Source organism: Ovis aries, chromosome 2, assembly GCF_016772045.2.
Source record: "Ovis aries strain OAR_USU_Benz2616 breed Rambouillet chromosome 2, ARS-UI_Ramb_v3.0, whole genome shotgun sequence".
Classification (NCBI taxonomy): Eukaryota; Metazoa; Chordata; class Mammalia; order Artiodactyla; family Bovidae; genus Ovis; species Ovis aries.
Window position 1 is genome coordinate 117,917,761 of NC_056055.1, and position 19,625 is coordinate 117,937,385.

The following is a 19,625-nucleotide window of genomic DNA, read 5'->3' on the forward strand; positions in this document are numbered from 1 at the left end:
CCACACATAGACATACACTCTACATGCCACACACACAAAACACACACATACTAGACACCACACAAAGCACACATATACCACATACACCACACCCCACGTAAAACATACACAGAGACCAATATAGAAAGAAATAACATAAACAAACCCAGTGAGCCGTACAGAGACCACTGCTCACTGGGAAGCAGGCAGTTCTGCCCTCCTGCCCCTGGCCACTACCCCCACAGTACCTCAGCCCCTTTTCAGTCACCTCTGCACCCCAGCTGAGAATCTCCAACTGCAGACTCCAAGCAGCGGGGCCTCTCCATGCCTATCTGCCCCCCAGACCCTGGGCAGAGCAGGGCCACCAGAGCCCACCTTGAACTGCTGGCTGCCCGCCTTCACCCGGACGATGGTCCCAGGGCCCCGCCTGCTTTCCTTGGACTCCAGCCCGAATATCTCCCGCAGGAACTTGTTTTGGGAGGAGTGGACCAGGGCGAGGATGTCCCTGTTCAGCACATCCCGATTCTTCTCCAGGAAGCCTGTGGGGAAGCAGAGCCCCATCCCCTGCCAGCTCAGACCAGGGAGGGGAAGGTGAGGTGCAGGAAGGAGGCCACCATGCCCGCCTCCACCTCCCCACGTCTTGGCATCAGTGCCTCCGCTCAGCACCAAGTCATGTCACATCCACACCCTGCAGCCCCCACAACCCTCCATCCCCACCCCAAACTCCCTCATCCAAGCTTGCACCCCACCCCAGGGGGTCTCCTCTCTCCCCTGGTACCTGTGCCCCACCCCAGGGGCCTCCCCTCTCCTGATGGCCTATGGCCCCCAAGAGATTTCTGGGGCGTTCTTCCCTTCTAAGCCCTCCAGGATAATGCTGGCTTGTGCTTCAAGGACAGCTCGAGCGTCATCTGTTCCAGGAGGCCTACTGACCCACACGTGGCTCCCATCTGCCCTGTGTGGCCCTTCACCTGGGCCCTGTCACTCAGCTCAGGGAAGCCAGAGGCCTTCCCATCTGTTCCATCAGCCGCAGCTCCCCGGGTGGACCACGGGTGGGAGTGAGTCCCTTCCCCTCAACATCCTGGCCCTCCCAGCCCCTGCTCTCACTGCCACATCCACCCGCTAGCAGCACAGCAGACAGAGTGTGCACTCATCGTGCGGTTTAGACCTCCCGAGGGCGGTGCCTGTGGATTCTCGTCAGGGCTCTGAATTTCTGGGGAACTCTGGGCAAGTCTGATTGAGCCACCACTTGTCTACATAAGGGAGCCAAAACAGAAGAGAAGGAAAAGGAGAAAGTGAAGAGGCCCACCCAGCTCCATAACTTCTGAAAATCTGGCAACCTGGCTGCATCCAGGGAGCTTGAAATCTGGACAGGAAGGCCTGGCCACTCCTGCTGGGAGGCCCACCCTCCCCCAGAAGCCTGTCTGTACAGGAGCAGCTGCTTCACATGTCCCCGTGGAACCAGCAAGGGGGCTCAGGAATCACTGCTTTGCTCTTCCTGGAAGCCCAAAACAGGGAAAGGAAAGAAATTAAACACCACTTGGCTTCCTGGCTTCGAGGATAGGGGGCAGGGTAGGTGACCTGCTGATTATGAGGTCCTAAAACTTCTATGCAGAGTACATCATGAGAAACACTGGATGGAAGAAGCACAAGCTGGAATCAAGACTGCCGGGAGAAATATCAATCACCTCAGATATGCAGATGACACCACCCTTATGGCAGAAAGTGAAGAGGAACTAAAAAGCCTCTTGATGAAAGTGAAAGAGGAGAGTGAAAAAGTTGGCTTAAAGCTCAACATTCAGAAAATGAAGATCATGGCATCCAGTCCCATCATTTTATGGGAAATAGATGGGGAAACAGTGGAAACAGTGTCAGACTTTATTTTCTGGGGCTCCAAAATCACTGCAGATGGTGACTGCAGCCAGGAAATTAAAAGACACTCCTTGGAAGAAAAGTTATGACCAACCTAGATAGCATATTCAAAAGCAGACACTACTTTGCCGACTAAGGTCCATCTAGTCAAGGCTATGGTTTTTCCTGTGGTCATGTATGGATGTGAGAGTTGGACTGTGAAGAAGGCTGAGTGCTGAAGAACTGATGCTTTTGAACCGTGGTGTTGGAGAAGACTCTTGACAGTCCCTTGGACTGCAAGGAGATCCAACCAGTCCATTCTGAAGGAGATCAGCCCTGGGATTTCTTTGGAAGGAATGATGCTAAAGCTGAAACTCCAGTACTCTGGCCACCTCATGCGAAGAGTTGACTCATTGGAAAAGACTCTGATGCTGGGAGGGATTGGGGGCAGGAGGAGAAGGGGACGACAGAGGATGAGATGGCTGGATGGCATCACGGACTCGATGGATGTGAGTCTGAGTGAACTCGGGGAGTTGGTGATGGACAGGGAGGCCTGGAGTGCTGCGATTCATGGGGTCACAAAGAGTCGGACACAGCTGAGCGACTGAACTGAACTGAACTGAAGACGTATTTCTTTTCTCATTATAAGTATAAACTGCGTTGGTCTTGGAATTGAACATGTGCCCGTAGGCAGTGTGTGCACATACGTGTGAGCACTTGCGTGAACACACGTGTGCACACACAGGCCAGTAGGCTTGGGAATGAAGCATGTCTGCCGCTTACTAAGGAGACTCTGAGGGCCTAGGCGCCCCAAGGCCTTCTACCAACCTTGCTCTGGGGCCTTGGAATAACATGCTAGAGTTGGAGGCCCTCCAGCTTAAGGAGTGAGACTAGAAATTAGGGAGAGGGGCGTGTATGGGCTGAGCTGTTTGCCCCCCAAATCCATATGCTAAAGCCCTAACCTGTAGTAACTCAGAATGTGTGTGGAGAGAGGGCCTTTGAGGAGGTAAGGGAGGTAAGATGAGGCTGTTAGGATGGGTCCTAACCCAGTCGGAGCGGTGTGCTACAAGAAGAGGAACGCACGGGAACAAGAAAGATGCCAGGGAGAGATTTCAGAAGGATCCGGTCCTGTTGACGTTTGTCTTGGACTCCTGGCCTCTGGGACTGTGAGAAAATGCATTCCTGTACCTCTTTGTGGAACGTTGCTATGGGAATGTTGGCCAGGGGACACAGCGTGGGTCTGGGGGCGAGCGGACAGCATGTCTCCCCTCCTGCCATGGGAGAGAATGGACCTGCCTGAGGCAGGGCATGGAACGGCAAGAAGAAGGCACCAGAGAACGGTTGCTTCTCAAAACCAGGCCAGACGATGACTGGGGGCCTGCTGAGGGCTGCACCCCACGTGCGCCCGACTCTGACTTGTCCTCTCCCTTTAAGTCACCCCTGTCTAGTGGGGTGCTCTGTGCATGCCTGCACAGCCTTGTGTGGGGTCTGGGAAGGCCATGTCAATGGTGGAAGAAGGAAGCTTGATTCCCTCTCTGCTGGCACGTGCTGTGAGAGGGGAAGACTGGACCAAGAGCTCAAACCGAGCCGCCCTCACCAAGCTGAGAGTGGTGAGAGCACGCTTGCTTTGCCAGGCTCCAGGCCACCTGAAGAGGAAGCTGGCACACAAGCCCCCCTCTCAGCCCTGTGCTAGAAGACAGCATTCTGCAGGTGGGGTGAGCAGGCACGTGATGTTCCCCTGTGCCCTTCCAGGCTTAGAGCCTCCCCGCCCCAGGGGGATGATTGAGGCACACCTGGGCTGAAACCTCCCCCCACCCCGTCCCCGCCAAAAGACAGAGTAATGGGGCTTAAGTTATGAAGACAGCAGGGCACTGAAAAAAACCCAGCAGGCTCAGTTTTAAGGAGCATTAATGGAATTCTGTGCTCCGAAAACCTAGAAAGAAAGCTACCTTATTCTTAGCATGCATGGAAGTGGCAGATCACTTCAAAAACTAAAGCTTGGCCTTGAGTAGCCCACCGAGGTTGATGTGCTCAGTGTCTTTGTGTTCTGGAATTCTGAAGTCCCACTGGCTCTGGTCTCTCCCTTTCGGAAAAGCCCCAAAGCCAGGATCTGCTAGGAGTTATAAAGGAGCCCCCTTACCTCCTCATTCCTCCAACAGAAATAATCCCCTGGTCTCGGAATACCTCCGTTCCTCCATGTGAAAACAGCAGCCCCTACTGCTGCCTTGTCCCTCCACCTGAAAAGTGTGCTTGGAGCACCCTTGACTCCAAGTTTCCAGTTAGACCACAGCAGCTCCTCAGTTCTTCATACAAGACACAGAGTGGCCCTCTGGCTTCCCGCCTCATTTTCCTGATCACAGCACACACTGGCCACCTCTCCCCTTTTTCTAAGCACACCAGCAGCTTGACCAGCTCAGCCCCTTATTGCTCTAATCAAAACTATGCTTGGGACTTCCCTGGTGGTCAAGTGGTTAAGAATCCACCTGTCAATGCAGGAGAGGTGGGTTATATCCCTGGTCCAGGGAGATCCCACATGCTATGGGGCAATTAAACCCACACGCCACAACTCCCAAGGCCTGTGAACTCCAGGGCCCACATGCCACAGCTACTGAGCCTGCGTCCTGCAGCTGCTGAAGCCCTTGCACCCTATAGCCTGTGCTCCACAACAAGAGAAGCCCCCACACTGAGAAGCCCTCACACCACATTGCAGCTAGAGAGGACCCCCTGTTTGCCACAGCCAGAGAAAGCCCACGTGCAGCAATGAAGACCCAGCACAGTCAATAGATAAATAAAATCTTTAAAAACATGCCTGACCTTATCTCAACATATACACTTTCACTACCAAGACAGTGAAAAGATATCCCACAGAATAGGAGAAAATATTTGCAAATTCTATATCTGATAAGGTTATTACAATAAAAAAAAAAAGAAAACAATTAACATGTGTTGGTAAGGAGCTGTAGGAGTTGGAAAATTCATGCATTGCTAATAGGAATGTAAAATGGTGCAGCCACTTTGAAAAGCAGTTTGGTGCTTATCCCAAAAGTTAAATAGAAATATCACACGACCCAGCAATTTCTCTCTTAGGTATGTGTCCCAAAGAAGTGAAAACGTATGTCCGCATAAAAACTTGTACATGAGTGTTAATAGCAGCATTACTCATAATGGCCAAAAACATCCATCAGCTGATGAAAGCATAAACAGTAAGTGGCATATCTGTGCTGTGGACCGTTGTACCACAGTATAAAGAAACAGTGCAGAAACATTCTACAATGTGAATGAACCTCGAAAACACTATGCCCAGTGAAAGAAGCCAGTCACAAAGGCCGCATGGTGTACGATTCCATTTATGTGAAATGTCCAGAACAGGCAAATCCACAGAGGCAGAAATTAGTAGTTGCTGGGGTTGGGGAGAATTAGGAAGCAATGAGGAATGGCTGCTAACGGGAGTTCCTTTTGTCTTTCTGAACGCAAGCCCCCTGCGTTAGAAGAATGGAGCCTTAACCTTTGGACTGCCAGGGAAGTCCCTAGTGGGGATTTCTTTTGAGGGGTGATGCAAATGTTCTAAAATTGTGGCAACAGCTGCATAAGTCTATGAATACACTAAAAAAACCATGGAGTTGTTGACTTCAAATGAGTGAATTCTATGGTATGTGAATTATTTCTCAGTAGAACTATTACCAACAAAACAAAACACAAACACACCTGCCTGGTCCATTGCATTCCCTCTGTCCCATTGCTGCCTCTGCAAAATGACCTAGCCTTCTTACGGCCTCCCTGGGGTGCTCCAGATTTGGAAGGAGGGGCCTGTGGAGAGGAGCTTCACCTACCTTCTACATGGTAGTGCACCTCACCAGCAAAGTGGGCAATGCCAAACTGGGCATCGTGGATGTTCTTGGGCTGCAGGAAGTCCTTGTTGTTAGCGTGGACACTCTTCAGCTTTTGCAGCAAGGTGGCATCTGTCCCCTGGAAGAACGGATGCCCTATGGGCCGAGGACCCACAGCCCAGCCACTGGGTACACCCCCAGGTCTCAGGGGCTCCCTCAAAGGGCAAAGCAACTGGGTTCAGAATGACTGAGGCCCTTTCTACAGACAGCAAGCAGATGTGTCAGGGGCAGGGGCTTGTTCCCTGAGTGAGGGCCGAGGCAGAAAGAGAGGCTGCCAGCTTGCTGGCTGTAGCCTTCCCCGGGAGCAGAGCATCTCCTTTCTCTGGATCAGAGCTCTTACTGACTACCTGAGAGTCCATCTCCCCAGAGACACGCAGAGTCCCCCAAAGCAAGAAGGAAAGTGTGGCCTCGTCTTGCAGTCCGTGCTGCCCTTGGCCCACAAGGCTCAACCAGCCCTCTCTGGGGCTGTGTTCCTGAATCTAAATAATCTATGCTGAGGAGCAGAAGTGGGGGGGGGGCTCAGGTGCCTTCCCCCAGGAGGCAAGCCTTGAAGGAGAGGAAGGCTGGAAGGCGGGGGCTGCTCTGCCAACCCCCAGGCAGCGGTTTCAGCAGCCGTGGAGTTTCCCAGGCATGGGCTCTGGCCCTGAGCGGGGCGGGCCCGGGGCGCACCTGTGGGAAGCGGCTCTCCTCATCCAGCAGGGAGATGATGCTCATGGGCTTGAGGGCCAGCAGGTCCAGGGTGGGCCGGTTGTCGGTGTAGTGGATGTAGTCCCAGGCGATGCTCTCCGCGCGGTACTCCTCCTGCTCCACGGTGAACACGTGCCGCACGAAGAGCTGCTGCAGATGCTCATTGGCCAGGTTGATGCAGAGCTGCTCGAAGCTGCAGGCGCGGCACCGCCCCGGGGGGCAAGGTTGGCTTGGTTGCCACTGCAGCCAAGCCCTGGCACACAGCCCCACACGTGTGTACCCACCACACGTGTGCACCCACAGAGCACACCCCCAAACACCGTACAGGCCGGAGGACAGCCTCCCTCTTCCCCTGCCTCCGCCTCCATCCCCTCCTCCATCCCGCAAACAGATTCAGAGAAATGAGGAGGCTCCACTTAGCATCAAGCCCTGACTTTGACTCCATAAGGTCCCCAGCAGGATCCTCTGCCAAGCTAGGCTGTCCTGACATGGAGACAATCTCTGCGGGCCAAGGGTCCAGTAGCCACCCTGCCCCATGGGTATGTGGCTTTGGTATTAAGATGAGCTTCTGGAGACCCGTCATTGATGGCTGGGCTCCTTTCCGTCAATCAGACATATACCCCTTTCCCCTCCCCGAGTCCTCCCACTCATTCTTCCTCCCGGGCTCCATTTCACCTCCGGAAGTGGCCCCTCCACTCATCACCCCTGGCTCGGGTCAGAAACCAGGCCAGCATACCTGACACCTCTCCCTCGTCCCCAGCTCCCGCCCGTTGCCAAAGCCTGGCTGCGCTCTATCCAACACAGCACCTGATCTGCTTGCTTCTTTTCACTCCCACTGCTGCCCCCTTAATCCAGGTCACCCTTCTCTCTCACCTGGAGCGCAGTAACAACCGCCTCATGGCTCTCTCTGCCTCCAGCCTCACCCCTCCAACCACTCTCCACGGCCACTAGACAGAGGTTTCAGACGTGCAGATCTGATCCCCACCCCACCCTGCTCTCCCCCTGCTTTGAATCCTTGTGGACCTGAGCTCCCATTATTTTCAGGATCCAGACAGACAATGACACAGTGGAAAGCCTGCCCAACACTGCCAGGGAATGGACGCAGGGGACTCTGTGAGTGATAGTCAGTTAGCCATGTCCGACTCTCTGTGACCCCATGGACTGTAGCCTGCTAGGCTCCTCTTGTCCATGGAATTCTCCATGCAAGAATACTGGAGTGAGTTGCCACCTCCTTCTCCAACAGGGCAGCCTGCCCTTCTCTAATTCTAAGTCTTCACACATGCGAGACCCTCCTTTCTCTGACCTGCTCTTTTGGTTCAGCCACCCCTGGTGGCTCAGAGGTTAAAGCGTCTGCCTGCAATGCGGGAGACCTGGGTTCAGTCCTTGGGTCGGGAAGATCCCCTGGAGAAGGAAATGGCAAGCCACTCCAGTATTCTGCCTGGAGAACCCCACGGGCGGAGGAGCCTGGTGGGCTGCAGTCCATGGGGTCGCACAGAGTCGGACACGACTGAGCGACTTCACTTCACTTTCTTTCACTTTGGGTCTCACTTAGGCATTTCTTCCTCAGGATGGGTTGCCCGTTTGTGCAAACCTTATGGTTCCTCAGGCTGGTTGTTCAGGTCTGTTAACCCAAGAGAGTTAACACACTGCCTGGCCAGTGTGGAGTGATGTGGTAGCCATCAGCGATTGTAGCCACCCCTGACAATGAGCCCTGAGGGAACTCAGGATGGAGACCAGGAACACTGGCCAGCCAGCAGTCGTCAGACTGCCTCTGCGCTCAGCCACTCAGTCACGCCCAACTCTTTGAGATCCTTTGGCCTGCAGCCCGCCAGGCTCCTCTGTCCATGGGATTTTCCAGGCAAGAATACTGGAGTGGGTTGCCATTTCCTCCTCTAGGGGATCTTCCTGGCCCAGGAATTGAACCCCCGTCTCCTGCATGCAGGCAGAGTCTTTACTGTTGAGCCAGTAGGGAAGCCCGTCAGATTGCAGCCACTCACAACAGTACAGCTTGAAGAAACTCAGGATGTGCAAACACAGAGTGCTGGCCCCAGAAATCTGAGATTCATTTCAAAGGGACGATTTCAGTGAACCCAGACTCTTGCATCTTTCCATGCACAGAAAAGCGCTAAATACCTTAACTTCAGATATCTAGTTTTCTTTTATTAACAATAATCTTTTGATGTTCTACCTGCCCTTTGTTGCAAAAAACTCCTATATATCCTGGCTCCACCCTCGCCTCCTCGGAGCATTTTTCTCAGAATTATTTGAGATGCTGTCTCCTGGGCTTGAGGTTCTAGGAATGTCTGCTGAATAAAACATAAGTCTCAACTTTTAGGTCATGCACTTTTTTGCAGTTGACAAGAGTACTTGGTGCACCCTTGCAGAAGGCAGTTCGGGTAAGTGCTGTGCTTTGCTTCACCACAGCCCGGTGTCAGTAGACTGGCTTTGGTGCACTTTGGGTGAGCAGATCTGAATTCCATTTGGTAACAAAACCAGGCCTGGGCTCTGTCTCACCAGTGCGTTAAATGAGCCAGGCTCACTTGGGAAGCTAGGTTGCACGCAGAGGACGCTTCCTGCTTGCTTGTCCCCATGCCCTTGTTTCCTCATCTGGCCCTTTGATGGTACTTCCCCAGAGCATCGCCTGCCCTCGGCTAGCTCCACGGCCTGGCTCCCCTTGCTGCCTCTGTCTGCTTCCACCCCAGTCTTCATCGCAGTCTTAGCTGGGAATTCCTTTTCTGACCTGCTTCATTTCTCCAGCTCTTCAGCCTCCAGGCTGGGGTCAGAAGTGTCCTGCCTCACCTTACCCTTATCAGACTGAAAAATTGGGGATGGGCCACAAATCCCCTGCCTTCCCCATCACCTAGTATGATAGCCCACCCAAGGATGCAGTCACATTGGTGTTATTGATTTCCACTTTCACCTTAACCACACGTGAGAATTCACTCTAGTTTGTGAGAAGCGTGGATAGCCTGAGACGGGTGATGAATGCTGGAGTGTCAGCCTAACTCATGATGCTCTTAGCTATATGGCCTTTTCTAGACACCTTGTGGATGCCAGGGGATGAGCGTGAACTGTCTCACTGAGGAAGGACACAGTCTTGCTGAGGGACTCACCCTGGCGTCTGTGAGCGGAGGCGAGGCCCTGCTCCCAGCCAGTCTGGGGAGGAACGGCTGCCCTCCAGTTGGCTCAGGGAGGACCTAAGCTTATCTCTCATATTTCTGAAAGCAGGTGCAGGGACCTCCATACCTATTTTTCTGGAAGTTTTCAAAACCAAATATGTCCAGGAGGCCGATTGTCCTTTGCACATGTTTGGGGTCCTGGGCAGGTGGGGTGAAAATAGCCGCATTGATCTTCTTGACAATCCACAGGAAGAGATGCCCATAGATGCCCTGTAGAGACATGGGGTAGAACCCACAGGCTTTGATGCATGAGAGGAAGGCTGCTGCTTTCTCCAAGTTTATCTGGAAAGGCCACAGTCACACTGGACCTACTGAGGGAGATCACCCCTACTTTAAGGCGAGAAACCACCCTGGAGAGTCTTAGCAGCCCATGGTCACCAGACAGGGGACTGGCAGAGTCAAGACTTGCCCAGCTCTCTGCCCTTTCCTGCTGTCCACTCACCAGGCAAGGAGCTACACTCAATACCTAGAAATGTAGGCCCCTTCTCCCACAACTCTGCACCTTGACAAAGGCGTCCCTCCGGTCTGCAGCCTGAGTGATGTTCAGGGGCCTGGTGACAAACTCCCCGCGGATGATGATGGAGTGCTTGGTCAGACAGTCTCGGAGGGCCTGGTCCTTCACCTGGAAGGCAGGTAGGGGCTGGCATCACAGCTGATAGAGCAGGGCCTGGTGCCAACATGCTCTCTCGTGACCAAACATCCCATGCCCAAAGCCTGAGGATGGGAGATGCCTGTGACTAGGACCAGAGTCAGGATGCTGGCAGGACTGGTCCAGCGTCAGTCTGAGAACAGGGATATCAGTGTCAGGGAAGGATGTGCCAGCTGGGTGGGCCCTGAGCATGCTAGCTGCTTGGTTGACCAGTCTTGTGTTGGTATCCTGGTACTGGGCCCACCATCGGGTGGACCCTGGAAAACAGTGGGTGTGGAGGGCTCTGAGGCCTGGCCACTGACATCTGAATACACCTCAGCAGAAGGCACTCCTGCTGGAATCTGGAGGCCCAAGTTAACAAGAGGAGTCTGGATGGAGTCCTTCCCACATGCAGAGACGACTTGGCTGGCAAATCCCCAGGGTTTCTAAGAACCCTGCAACCACATGAAAAACGTTAGCAGCAAAATGTGCCTACCTAACGTGATGGGTTTTTTCCCCTTCTGATTCTATTAATTTCCCACTGAACCTGTTAGTGGGGTGTGATTCCAAAGCCCCATCACTTGTCCTCCAAGTCAAGGCTCTATCTGATCTCTTTAATAATGTGCAGGGGAAACCTCCCTGGGGGTCCAGCAGTTAAGACTCTGTGCTTGCAATGCAAGGGACACAGGTTCTATCCCTCACTGGAGAACTAAGACCCCACACGCCGTGTGAAAGTGAAAGTGTCGGTCTCTCAGCCAGCTAACTCTTTGCAACCCCGTGGACGGTAACCCACCAGGCTCTTGTGCCCATGGAATTCTCTAGGCAAGAATACTGGAGTAGGTTGCCATTTTCATCCCCAGGGGATCTTCCTGACCGAGAGATTGAACCTGAGTTTCCTGCTTTGCAAATTATATAAAAAGTACAAGTATCAGCGGTCACAGCCTAAATGCCTACAGGGCCAGCAGTGTGGCAAAGCCAAAAAACAACAAATATAACACGCAGGGGGAATGGTCTGAGTATATTCCATCAGCCCAGAAGAGCACAGCTCATGGAGAGGCCCTGGGGACCAGGATATGGGGCGAGGATGTCTTGCTGTAAAGGCCTCAGATTGGTTGAGTGGGGACAACCTGGGGAATGAGTAGGGTATAAAGTTGAGCAAAGGCTCTGGAAGAGCAAAAAGGTCAGGGAAAGGGCAAGAAACACATGTTCAAGCCAAAGGGATCAGTTCCGGGACTTTGTTAATGATTAGCTCCACGGGCCTGATTCCCACATCTAGGGCCTGCAGGGCTCCACAGGGGAGTTGGAGGGGAGAGGGTGAGCCAGAACCTGGGAGGCAGGAACTGGAGACTGGGAAGGGCTGCCAGCCCAGGCCCTGGGGCTGCTCACAAAAAAAGGAGGCTGGCGGACAGAAGAGCAGAGTTACCTCCAGTAACTTCATCACGGTGGGAAAGGCGGGGGTCTCCATCACGTCACAGGAGTCCAGGTTCTCAAAGACTGCAGCTGCAGAGAGAAGCAATGGCCCTGAGAGGCAAAGTGGCCTGAAGGCATGGGACAGAGGCCCCGGGAGGCTGTCCCAGACGCGTGGCTCAGAGGCAGCCATCCTGGGCGCCAGGCACCGCCTCTCCCAGGCCCCCTCTGAGCGCCGGGGCCTCTCTGGGGACTATCAACACTTTGCTTCTAACCACTGTTCACAGGGTATGTCCCCTGCTGCCCAGACTGAGATCCTGACTCAAAGGGGAGTCTGACACTGTTGGAGGGAGAAGTCTGGTGCCGGTGGGGCGGGTGAGGTCTATCAAGGGAGAGGAAGGCCCGTTGGTCTCCTTCCGTCCACTCTGCTGTCCTTGGAAACCTAGGTGTCCTCATTCATTCAGCAAAGGATGAAGCAGGGCCCAGCTCCGCGGCAAGTCTCCAGACCCAGCTCCTGGTTCAATCCCTCCCCTTTGAGTCCCTCCCTTTAGGGCCGCTGAGCTGCAGGGAGGGAAGAAAGCTGTTTCTGTCATTTCTTTTCTTCTTTAGACTTAAAAATTGTAAACTAACCCGTATGGATAAGAAATGCATAAAACCCAAATGTATGTTATAATGGATAATTATTATGTCAACATTGTAAAGCAACCGCTAAAGCCAAACCCAGAGCTTCACAAACAGCCGGGGCCTCCCACGACCTTTCCGGCTCAGACCAGTTCCTCTACCGAAGGCGGTATTCTCCTGACCACCACAGAAACCACTTCCTTGGTTTTTGCTTATCTTTTTACTACCTATATGTTAATCCCTGTTGCTGTTCAGTTGTTCAGTTGAGTCTGACTGTGACCCCATGGACTACAACATGCCAGGCCTCCTTGTCCCTCACTGATTTAACCACTAAGCTGCATTTAATTTTACCCGTTTACTTGTGTGTCATCTAACTACCTGCGTTCCCTTGTAGCATTTAATTTTTTAAAAAAATGTTTCTTTATCTACTTTTTGCTGCGCCGGGTCTTGGGCGCTGCACTGGCTCTCTTTCTAATTGCAGGGAGGGGAGGCTACTCTCTAGTTGCAGGGCGTGGCTTCTCTTGCTGAGGTTCCTGGGCTTTAGGGCACAGGCTCGACAGTTGTAGCTTAGTTGCCCCGCAGCATGTGGGATCTTCCCAGATCAGGGATCGAACCCACGTCTCCTGCTTTGGCAGGCAGATTCTTTACGGCTGAGCCACCAGCGAAGCCCTGTAGCATTTAATTTTATCTGTGTTTAAATTGTGTGTGTGAGCTCTCTGCATTCTTCTGCCTGGTTTCATTTCCTCAACGTCCCATTTGATGGTGTTCCATGTCCTGATGCCCCCTGCTTGTCAGCACCCACTGTTTACCAGCAGAAGTGCCGTTTGGTCAGCCAGCTACAGCTTGCTGGAGTAGATTTCCTTATATGATCTGAGACAGTGGTTCTTGTTTTCTACATGAATACCCAGTCGCTCTGGAACAGTTCATTGAAAAGTCTGTCTTTTCCCCACTGCTGTGTGAGTCGGTGTCTTTCCTTGGATCTAGAGCCAGCCATAATCTTCAAGTGCTTCGGTCCCAACCCTCTCTTTCCCTTTAGAACTCTGATTGAATGTGTTCTACATCCTCTCACTCTATCTTTGAGGGCTCCTACTCCGTCCTTTACTCTTTCCACCTTTTAAAAAATATTTGCTTGTTTATTATTTGGCTGCGTTGGGTCTTTGTTGTGGCATTCGGGTCCTTTAGTTGCAGCATGTGAGATCTAGTTCTCTGACCCAGGATCGAACCTGGAAACCCTGGATTGGTAACGTGGAGTCTTAGCCACTGGACCTCTAGGGAAGTTCCTATTTTCCATCTTTTTTCTTTTTCCATGCAGCACACACAGTTTCTCTTTCCCTTCAGAACTCTAATTAAATGTATACTATATCTTCTCACTGTTATCTTCTAGGTCTCCTATTTTGTCTTTTATATTTTCCATCTTTTTTGTCTTTCTGTGCTGTACACACAGGTTTTTTTCTGACTTTTTCTCCTTTTTCACATTATAAAACTGGAGGTTAAACTCATCCATAGAGTTCATTTTGGTTTTAACTTTTTTAACTTTAGAATTTTGATGTGGTTCACTTTAAAATCTGTTATGTCACTTTTTTATACTTTCCAGTTCCCTGTCTAAACTTTCAAGCTTGGCTTTTTCTTTCTTGAATATAACAAGCATAGGTACTTTGTGGTCTGTGCTCAGCTATCCCAATCTCTGAAGCCTTTGTGGCTCTGTTTTTATTGTCTATTATGAGTGCTGGTCCTTGCTCATAATATCTCATTTCCTTGTTCCTATTTATTTTTGGATGCATGCTGGATGTTGTGTTTGAAACTGTTTAAAGGAATAATTTGTAATCTAAGTTGATGTTGCTTTCTTCCAGAGAGGATGGTCAGTAATTGCTGTCAGGCGCTTGGGGCACTAACAGAACAGTCCCGGACCCTTGAGTCTCCAGACCAACTGGATGTTTAGAAATGGCTTGCAAGTTCATGCCTGGCTTTGCTTACTCAAAGTTCGTGCAAGGCTTTGTTTACCCTTTGGGTTTCCAGCCAAAAGTTGGGGATGATTGATCAATGTCTTCACCTTTGGAGGGCCCTAAACTTTGGCATCTTCCCCCTAACTCCACAAGACCTCCAAAATTACGGCTAAAATTCCTAATGTACCTTTCCAACACATTGTGACTTTGATGGGCCCTTTGGATGCGATCCCACAGGGATTTCTTCCTCCTCTAGTCCCCATTCTTCCTCCCCAGGGGGTGTACTTTGGGTGGAAACAGCATTACCCATGAACTCCACATTCCCCAGGTGGAGAATAGTGGCCAGCAGCTTGCTGAGGTCCCAGTTCTCAGAGTCAGAGAACATGAGTATCTTCATGGCCGAGCGGACATGGGCATAGTCCTTGGCGTCATTGAGCCCCTCACAGGAAGTACAGTTCCCCTGAAAGATTGAACACATCAGCTTTTGGGGGCCTTCTCCATTGTAGGGCCAGCAAGGCAAGGATATATCAGGGACTCAGCCAGAGGCCCCTAGTAAGTGATACTTCACTGGCTCTGGGTGGATGCCATGGGACCACCTGGAGGACCAAGCTTATAAAATACACAAAGGTATTTCCAAAGGCAGGATTATGGTGAGGTACTTACTGGGAGTTCATTAATGGAGAGAGCTGGCCCTGCTCTGCGTGCCGCTGCATCCAGGAGAGGGGGCAGAAAGATTATGTCATAGGCTTTTACAGATGCTGAGACAAAAGGGGGCTTGGCCAGCCCTCCTGGAAACCGGGGAAAGGCTTCCTGGAGGAGGCACCTGAGCTGGTTCCACAGGTTGAGCTTTATAGTGGCATAGGGTTTTGGCAGGTATCAGCTTGAGTTAGGCTGTGAGATGAGAGGCAGGAAGGTTGCAAAGAGGCTGGGGTCATGTGGAGGAAGAGAGGTTGGCAGATGGTGGGATCTGGAGGGACTTGGAAACCTTGCCAAGGAGCCACAAGGAACTTCCAAAGAGCTGTGACCAGGAATATGGTCTGTCAGGCGCCCTGTATGGGAGATCTGTGGGGTGGATGATAGATTCAGGCTCAAGTCTGGGGAGAGGGGGCACTCAGTAGGAAAGCAGCACCATGGTCTAGGCAAGAGATGATGAAGGCCTCAGGCAGAGACAGGCGAGACAGGGGCTAGGCACGAGAGAGCGTCAAGAGGCGGATCTCATTCATTCTCTTGTCAACAGTGCAAGCCCAACTTGTGAGGCTGCTTGTATGGCAATGCTCCGGGCATGGGGACACAACCGAGCAAGGCCTCTGCTCTCCTGGAGTTCAAGTTCTAGGGGCACCTAGGAGGACGGTGACTGGGATGAAATGAGGGGCGAGCTACGGGGTGGCCAGGAGCCTTCTGTCCATTAGGACCAAAGGAAGGTGAGGCTTGTGGGGCAGGACTACAGGCTCTGCAGAAAACAAGGAAGCGCACGCGCAAGGGTAGGACTCTCATGGCCAGGAGTAATCCTCTGCTGGTTGTAAAGTGGATGCCAAACACAGAAGGGTGGAGTGGAGAAGGGGAAAGGGAGCCCCCAGTCCCCGCCCAGGGTCTGGGCTTTTATGAGGCTGTAAACCAGTGTTGAGCAAGAACTGGCCCTTCTTACTTCCTCATTGTAAGAGGCAGGGCAGGGAGAGGTGGGATGGGGAGGAGGGGAGGGGCAGGAAGGGAGAGGGGAGGAGGGTCGGGGAGGGGGCGGAGGCCTCACCATGGTGAGGTAGTGGTACTCCGAGGGCGTCCCCAGGCCCAGCAGCTTCTTCTCCTCGGCGCTCATCCCCATAAGCATGCAATAGAAGATGTGGTAGTTCCGCTCCTCCGGGGCCTGGCAGGGAGGGAGTTCCAGGAGCTCGTAAGCAGCTTCCCTGAGGCTCCGGGTCCTCAGAACTGTCTCCTGGCCTCAGCCCTGTCCCAGTCTCCCTGCTCCCCAGCCAGTAGAGCTCGGCATTGACCCAAGGGATGAGCACGCCTGGTCGCTGGCCTCACCCACGGCCAGTTCATCCTGACAGCTCCGTGCAGAGCGTCACTCCCTGGCACTTCCCTGTAGCCTGACTGCCCCCGCAGTCCAGAGTCATAGGCAAAGCAAGGTGTCAGGATTCACATCCAGGCTCTCTGACTCAGAATTCCCAGCTCTACAGTCTAGGGAAAGCCTTCCCTGGTGGCTCAGTGGCAAAAGAATCCATCTGCTAATGCAAGAGATGTGGGAGACACAGATTTGATCCTGCAGGAAGATCCCCTAGAGAAGGAAATGGCAACCCACTCAGTATTCTTGCTGGGGAAATCCCATGGACAGAGGAGCCTCATGGGGTCGACTTAGCAACTGAGCAACAATAACAGCAACGAAGGCTTCCTATCAGCTCGTGACCCCTGGGGACCTGACTTCCACAGGTTTACCTAGCTGGGTCTTCTGCATTTTTAAACATTATTTATGAGCACATCTCTGTGCTCATAAATTCAGGCAATTCCAAGTATAGAGTGTTAAAGGGGGAGTTCCTCTTCCCCCTGCCTTCCCACTCCTCAAACGACCTCTTCTTCCTCAGAACCATCAGATGTCCTTTCTACACATCACTGGTACATTTACTGAGAACCATCAGATGTCCTTTCTATACATCACTGGTACATTTACTGAGAGTGCACGCATGCTCCATTGCTTCAGTCGTGTCCACCTCTGCGATCCCACTTACATGCCCCCCCAAAATTTTTGACGTGGACTGTTTTAAAAATATTGAATTTGTTACAATATCGCTTCTGTTATATGTTTTCTGGCCCCGAGGCATGTGGGATCTAAGCTCTCTGACCTGGGATCAAACCTGCATGCCCTGTATTGGAAGATGAAGTCCCAATCTCTGGACCACAAGGGAAGTCCCTTCCCCAACCCCCATCCCCACAAAATTTTTAATCTTATCATGGATCGGACTTGTCTCTGATCTGCTTTAGAAGTCTCCTGTTCATTCTGGGATGCCTCTATGAGGACCAAGTTCTATGAATTCACCAACCACTATGTGAAGAACTATAAGCTTCTGGAAAGGGCAAACTTTGGAGTCAGAGAGATTCTACCTTCTACTACCTTCTGGGACCTAGGTAAGTAACCCTGGACTTGGTTTCCTCATCCATACAATGGGGACAAAGAGACCTGTCTCCGTGGTTGTTGTGAAGATCTAATGAGATAACATGGGGGAAACACCTGGCATCAGGCAGGGGTCACTAAAGGTGAGCTTCCTTCTTCAGCTTGCGACAGTGTCCAGGTGTCTGTTCTCATACACATCTCCAGCCCCTTCAGTGGCATGGCCCCATTCTGAAACTTCATGAGCACGCACGCACGCATGTTAGGGGTTATACCGTTACATGAGAGGAGTATCCTACCCTCAACAAGGCTCTGTTAACTCTGCTGATGTGGCTGTCATGCTTTGGGGTCTTTGTCAGCCAGGACTGTCTACTTGATCTGTGGGGCACAGTGCAAACTGAAAACATGGAGAGTCTCTCTAAAAAGTTATTAAGAATTTCAAGATGGTGGCAACAGAGCACTAAACCAAATGTGGGGCCCTTGTGAGTACGAGGCCCCACGTGACGACACAAACCATATGCCACCTCACTTCCTGGCCAGGGGGTCTTCTGGACAGTGTCATCTAGGTCCTTCTGACAGGGCCCCCAATGCATCTGAAGAAACACCCACCCCCAGTTGAGGACTTACCTGGCCTCAGAATTAATTCTAATAGAGGTGAGGAGTAGTAAGCACCAAATAATGAAAACAATTATATAGATGGAAAATTCAAAACAGAAAGCCCTATCATTTCCTTGAATATTGGGGAAGAACCATCATTGCCCAATTCTAGGGGTCCCTGGCCCATCTCAGGCCAGGGTTCGATGGCAGTGAGACAAGGCCTGTGGGGGTCCCGGGAGGAGGGAGAGAGGTATGGAGAGCGACGGAAAGGAACTCTCTTGGAAGCCTCCCCAATCCCCGGACTCCCATCCTGGGGCAAGGGGAGGTTCCCCAGGACCAGGGTAGTAGGCCTTACCTGCCGGCAGACCCGGGATTTCTCCAGGAGAAACTGCTCGATGCGCGCCCCCTCGATCACCCCACTGGAGTTGAAGTAGATGTCAATGTACTTCCCGAAGCGGCTTGAGTTGTCATTTCGGATTGTCTTGGCATTTCCAAAGGCTACGGGCCAGAGGATGATGCCCACGATGGGAGCAGAGAATAGAAATTTTACTTTTAGTGAGATTTTCTGGGAAGGTTTCTCAAAGGAGGTAGCTAAGTCCAGAACTGAAGGATGGGTAGGCTCACACCAGACAGCAGTGGCGGCCAAGGGTTTGCTAAGAGGAAGTCAAGTGCAGCTAAAGGTTAGGAGGTCAGAAAGCATGAAGTGTGCTTTCAGGAAGGGAAATTCGGCTGCACCATAGGATACAGGAGAAAAGCAGAGGAAGACGGATGGAACCATTCCCAGGTGGGGCCAAGTAGCGAAGAACCTTGAACGTGAAGCTAAGAAGTTCGGAATTAGTCCCGGGGCAATGAGGGAAGCAGAAAGCCTCCTGAGGAAGTTTGGGTGCATTTGAGAAAGATAGCTCAGGCTGCGGGGTAGAGACTAGGCTAGAGAGGGCTGGCTTGCAAGGAGAGTGACAAGAGCTGGCATAAGCCCGGGCATGGAGGTTAGCCCAGATGGCATTTGGGTTGCAGTATGGCCTGGAGTGCATTCCATAGAGCTGTTTGATGATGTGGATGCATAAAGAAAGATCCTTTTGTGCACACATCCTCACTTGTATGGTAAATGAAAAAAATTGAGGGTCTGGCTACTTTTACTAGCATAATACATTTGGGATCCTTCTGTGTATCAATAATCCAATCCCAGAATTTCCCAAATTGATTTTATCTTGGATTCTTTTCTAAAGGAACGCTTAAGATCCCGTGTATGGAAAACACACCTGTGAAAGCTAATCAGGTCATCAGTCTTTCTTTTCTGTGCTTCCTGGCAGCCGCCACACTGCCATCCACCCCATCCTTGTCTTTCGTGTCCTGGGGAATCCTGAGAAGTTGCTGAAAGTTTATGGCTTACCCTATCCTTCTTCCCCAGGAGCACCGCCTGGCAGGAAGTCACCAGCCTGCAGAGCCTGGGAAGGAGGCTGGTCTGGTGGGTGGCTGCTTACCTTCCAGGATGGGGTTGGCTTCCAGGACCTGCTGCTCAATCCACGAATGCTGGCCGCTGATGGTGGCCAGGAACTGCAGGATGAGCTTGGTGGTCTCTGTTTTCCCTGCCCCAGACTCGCCACTGCAAAGAGGCGTACAGGTACGTCAGTCAATGAAACAACTATTTTTCACCATCTCTTGACTCTCCTGCAAACCCACCACAGGTCCACTTTCTGGGCCATTCTGAACAAAGACGCTCTCTCCCTGTGAAGAGGTCGCACTGCGTTC

The 19,625-nt window shown here is 52.1% G+C and overlaps 1 protein-coding gene across 2 annotated transcripts in view; it reads right to left on the reverse strand.

The window, feature by feature from the left end:
* MYO7B (myosin VIIB) overlaps positions 1-19,625 on the reverse strand; it is a 97,347-nt gene that overhangs the window by 39,878 nt on the left and 37,844 nt on the right. Inside the window, exons 6-15 of one of the 2 annotated variants that reach the window (XM_027964673.2) lie at positions 19,358-19,479; positions 18,232-18,374; positions 15,927-16,040; positions 14,486-14,639; positions 11,632-11,708; positions 10,083-10,202; positions 9,648-9,790; positions 6,384-6,594; positions 5,658-5,793; positions 355-518 (exon numbers count right to left, since the gene is read on the reverse strand). In XM_027964673.2, the coding sequence (XP_027820474.1) occupies positions 355-518; positions 5,658-5,793; positions 6,384-6,594; positions 9,648-9,790; positions 10,083-10,202; positions 11,632-11,708; positions 14,486-14,639; positions 15,927-16,040; positions 18,232-18,374; positions 19,358-19,479 (1,384 nt within the window). Of the gene's footprint in view, positions 1-354; positions 519-5,657; positions 5,794-6,383; positions 6,595-9,647; positions 9,791-10,082; positions 10,203-11,631; positions 11,709-14,485; positions 14,640-14,842; positions 14,887-15,926; positions 16,041-18,231; positions 18,375-19,357; positions 19,480-19,625 lie in introns of those variants that run through there. The other variant, XM_060411074.1, reaches the window with a different exon arrangement.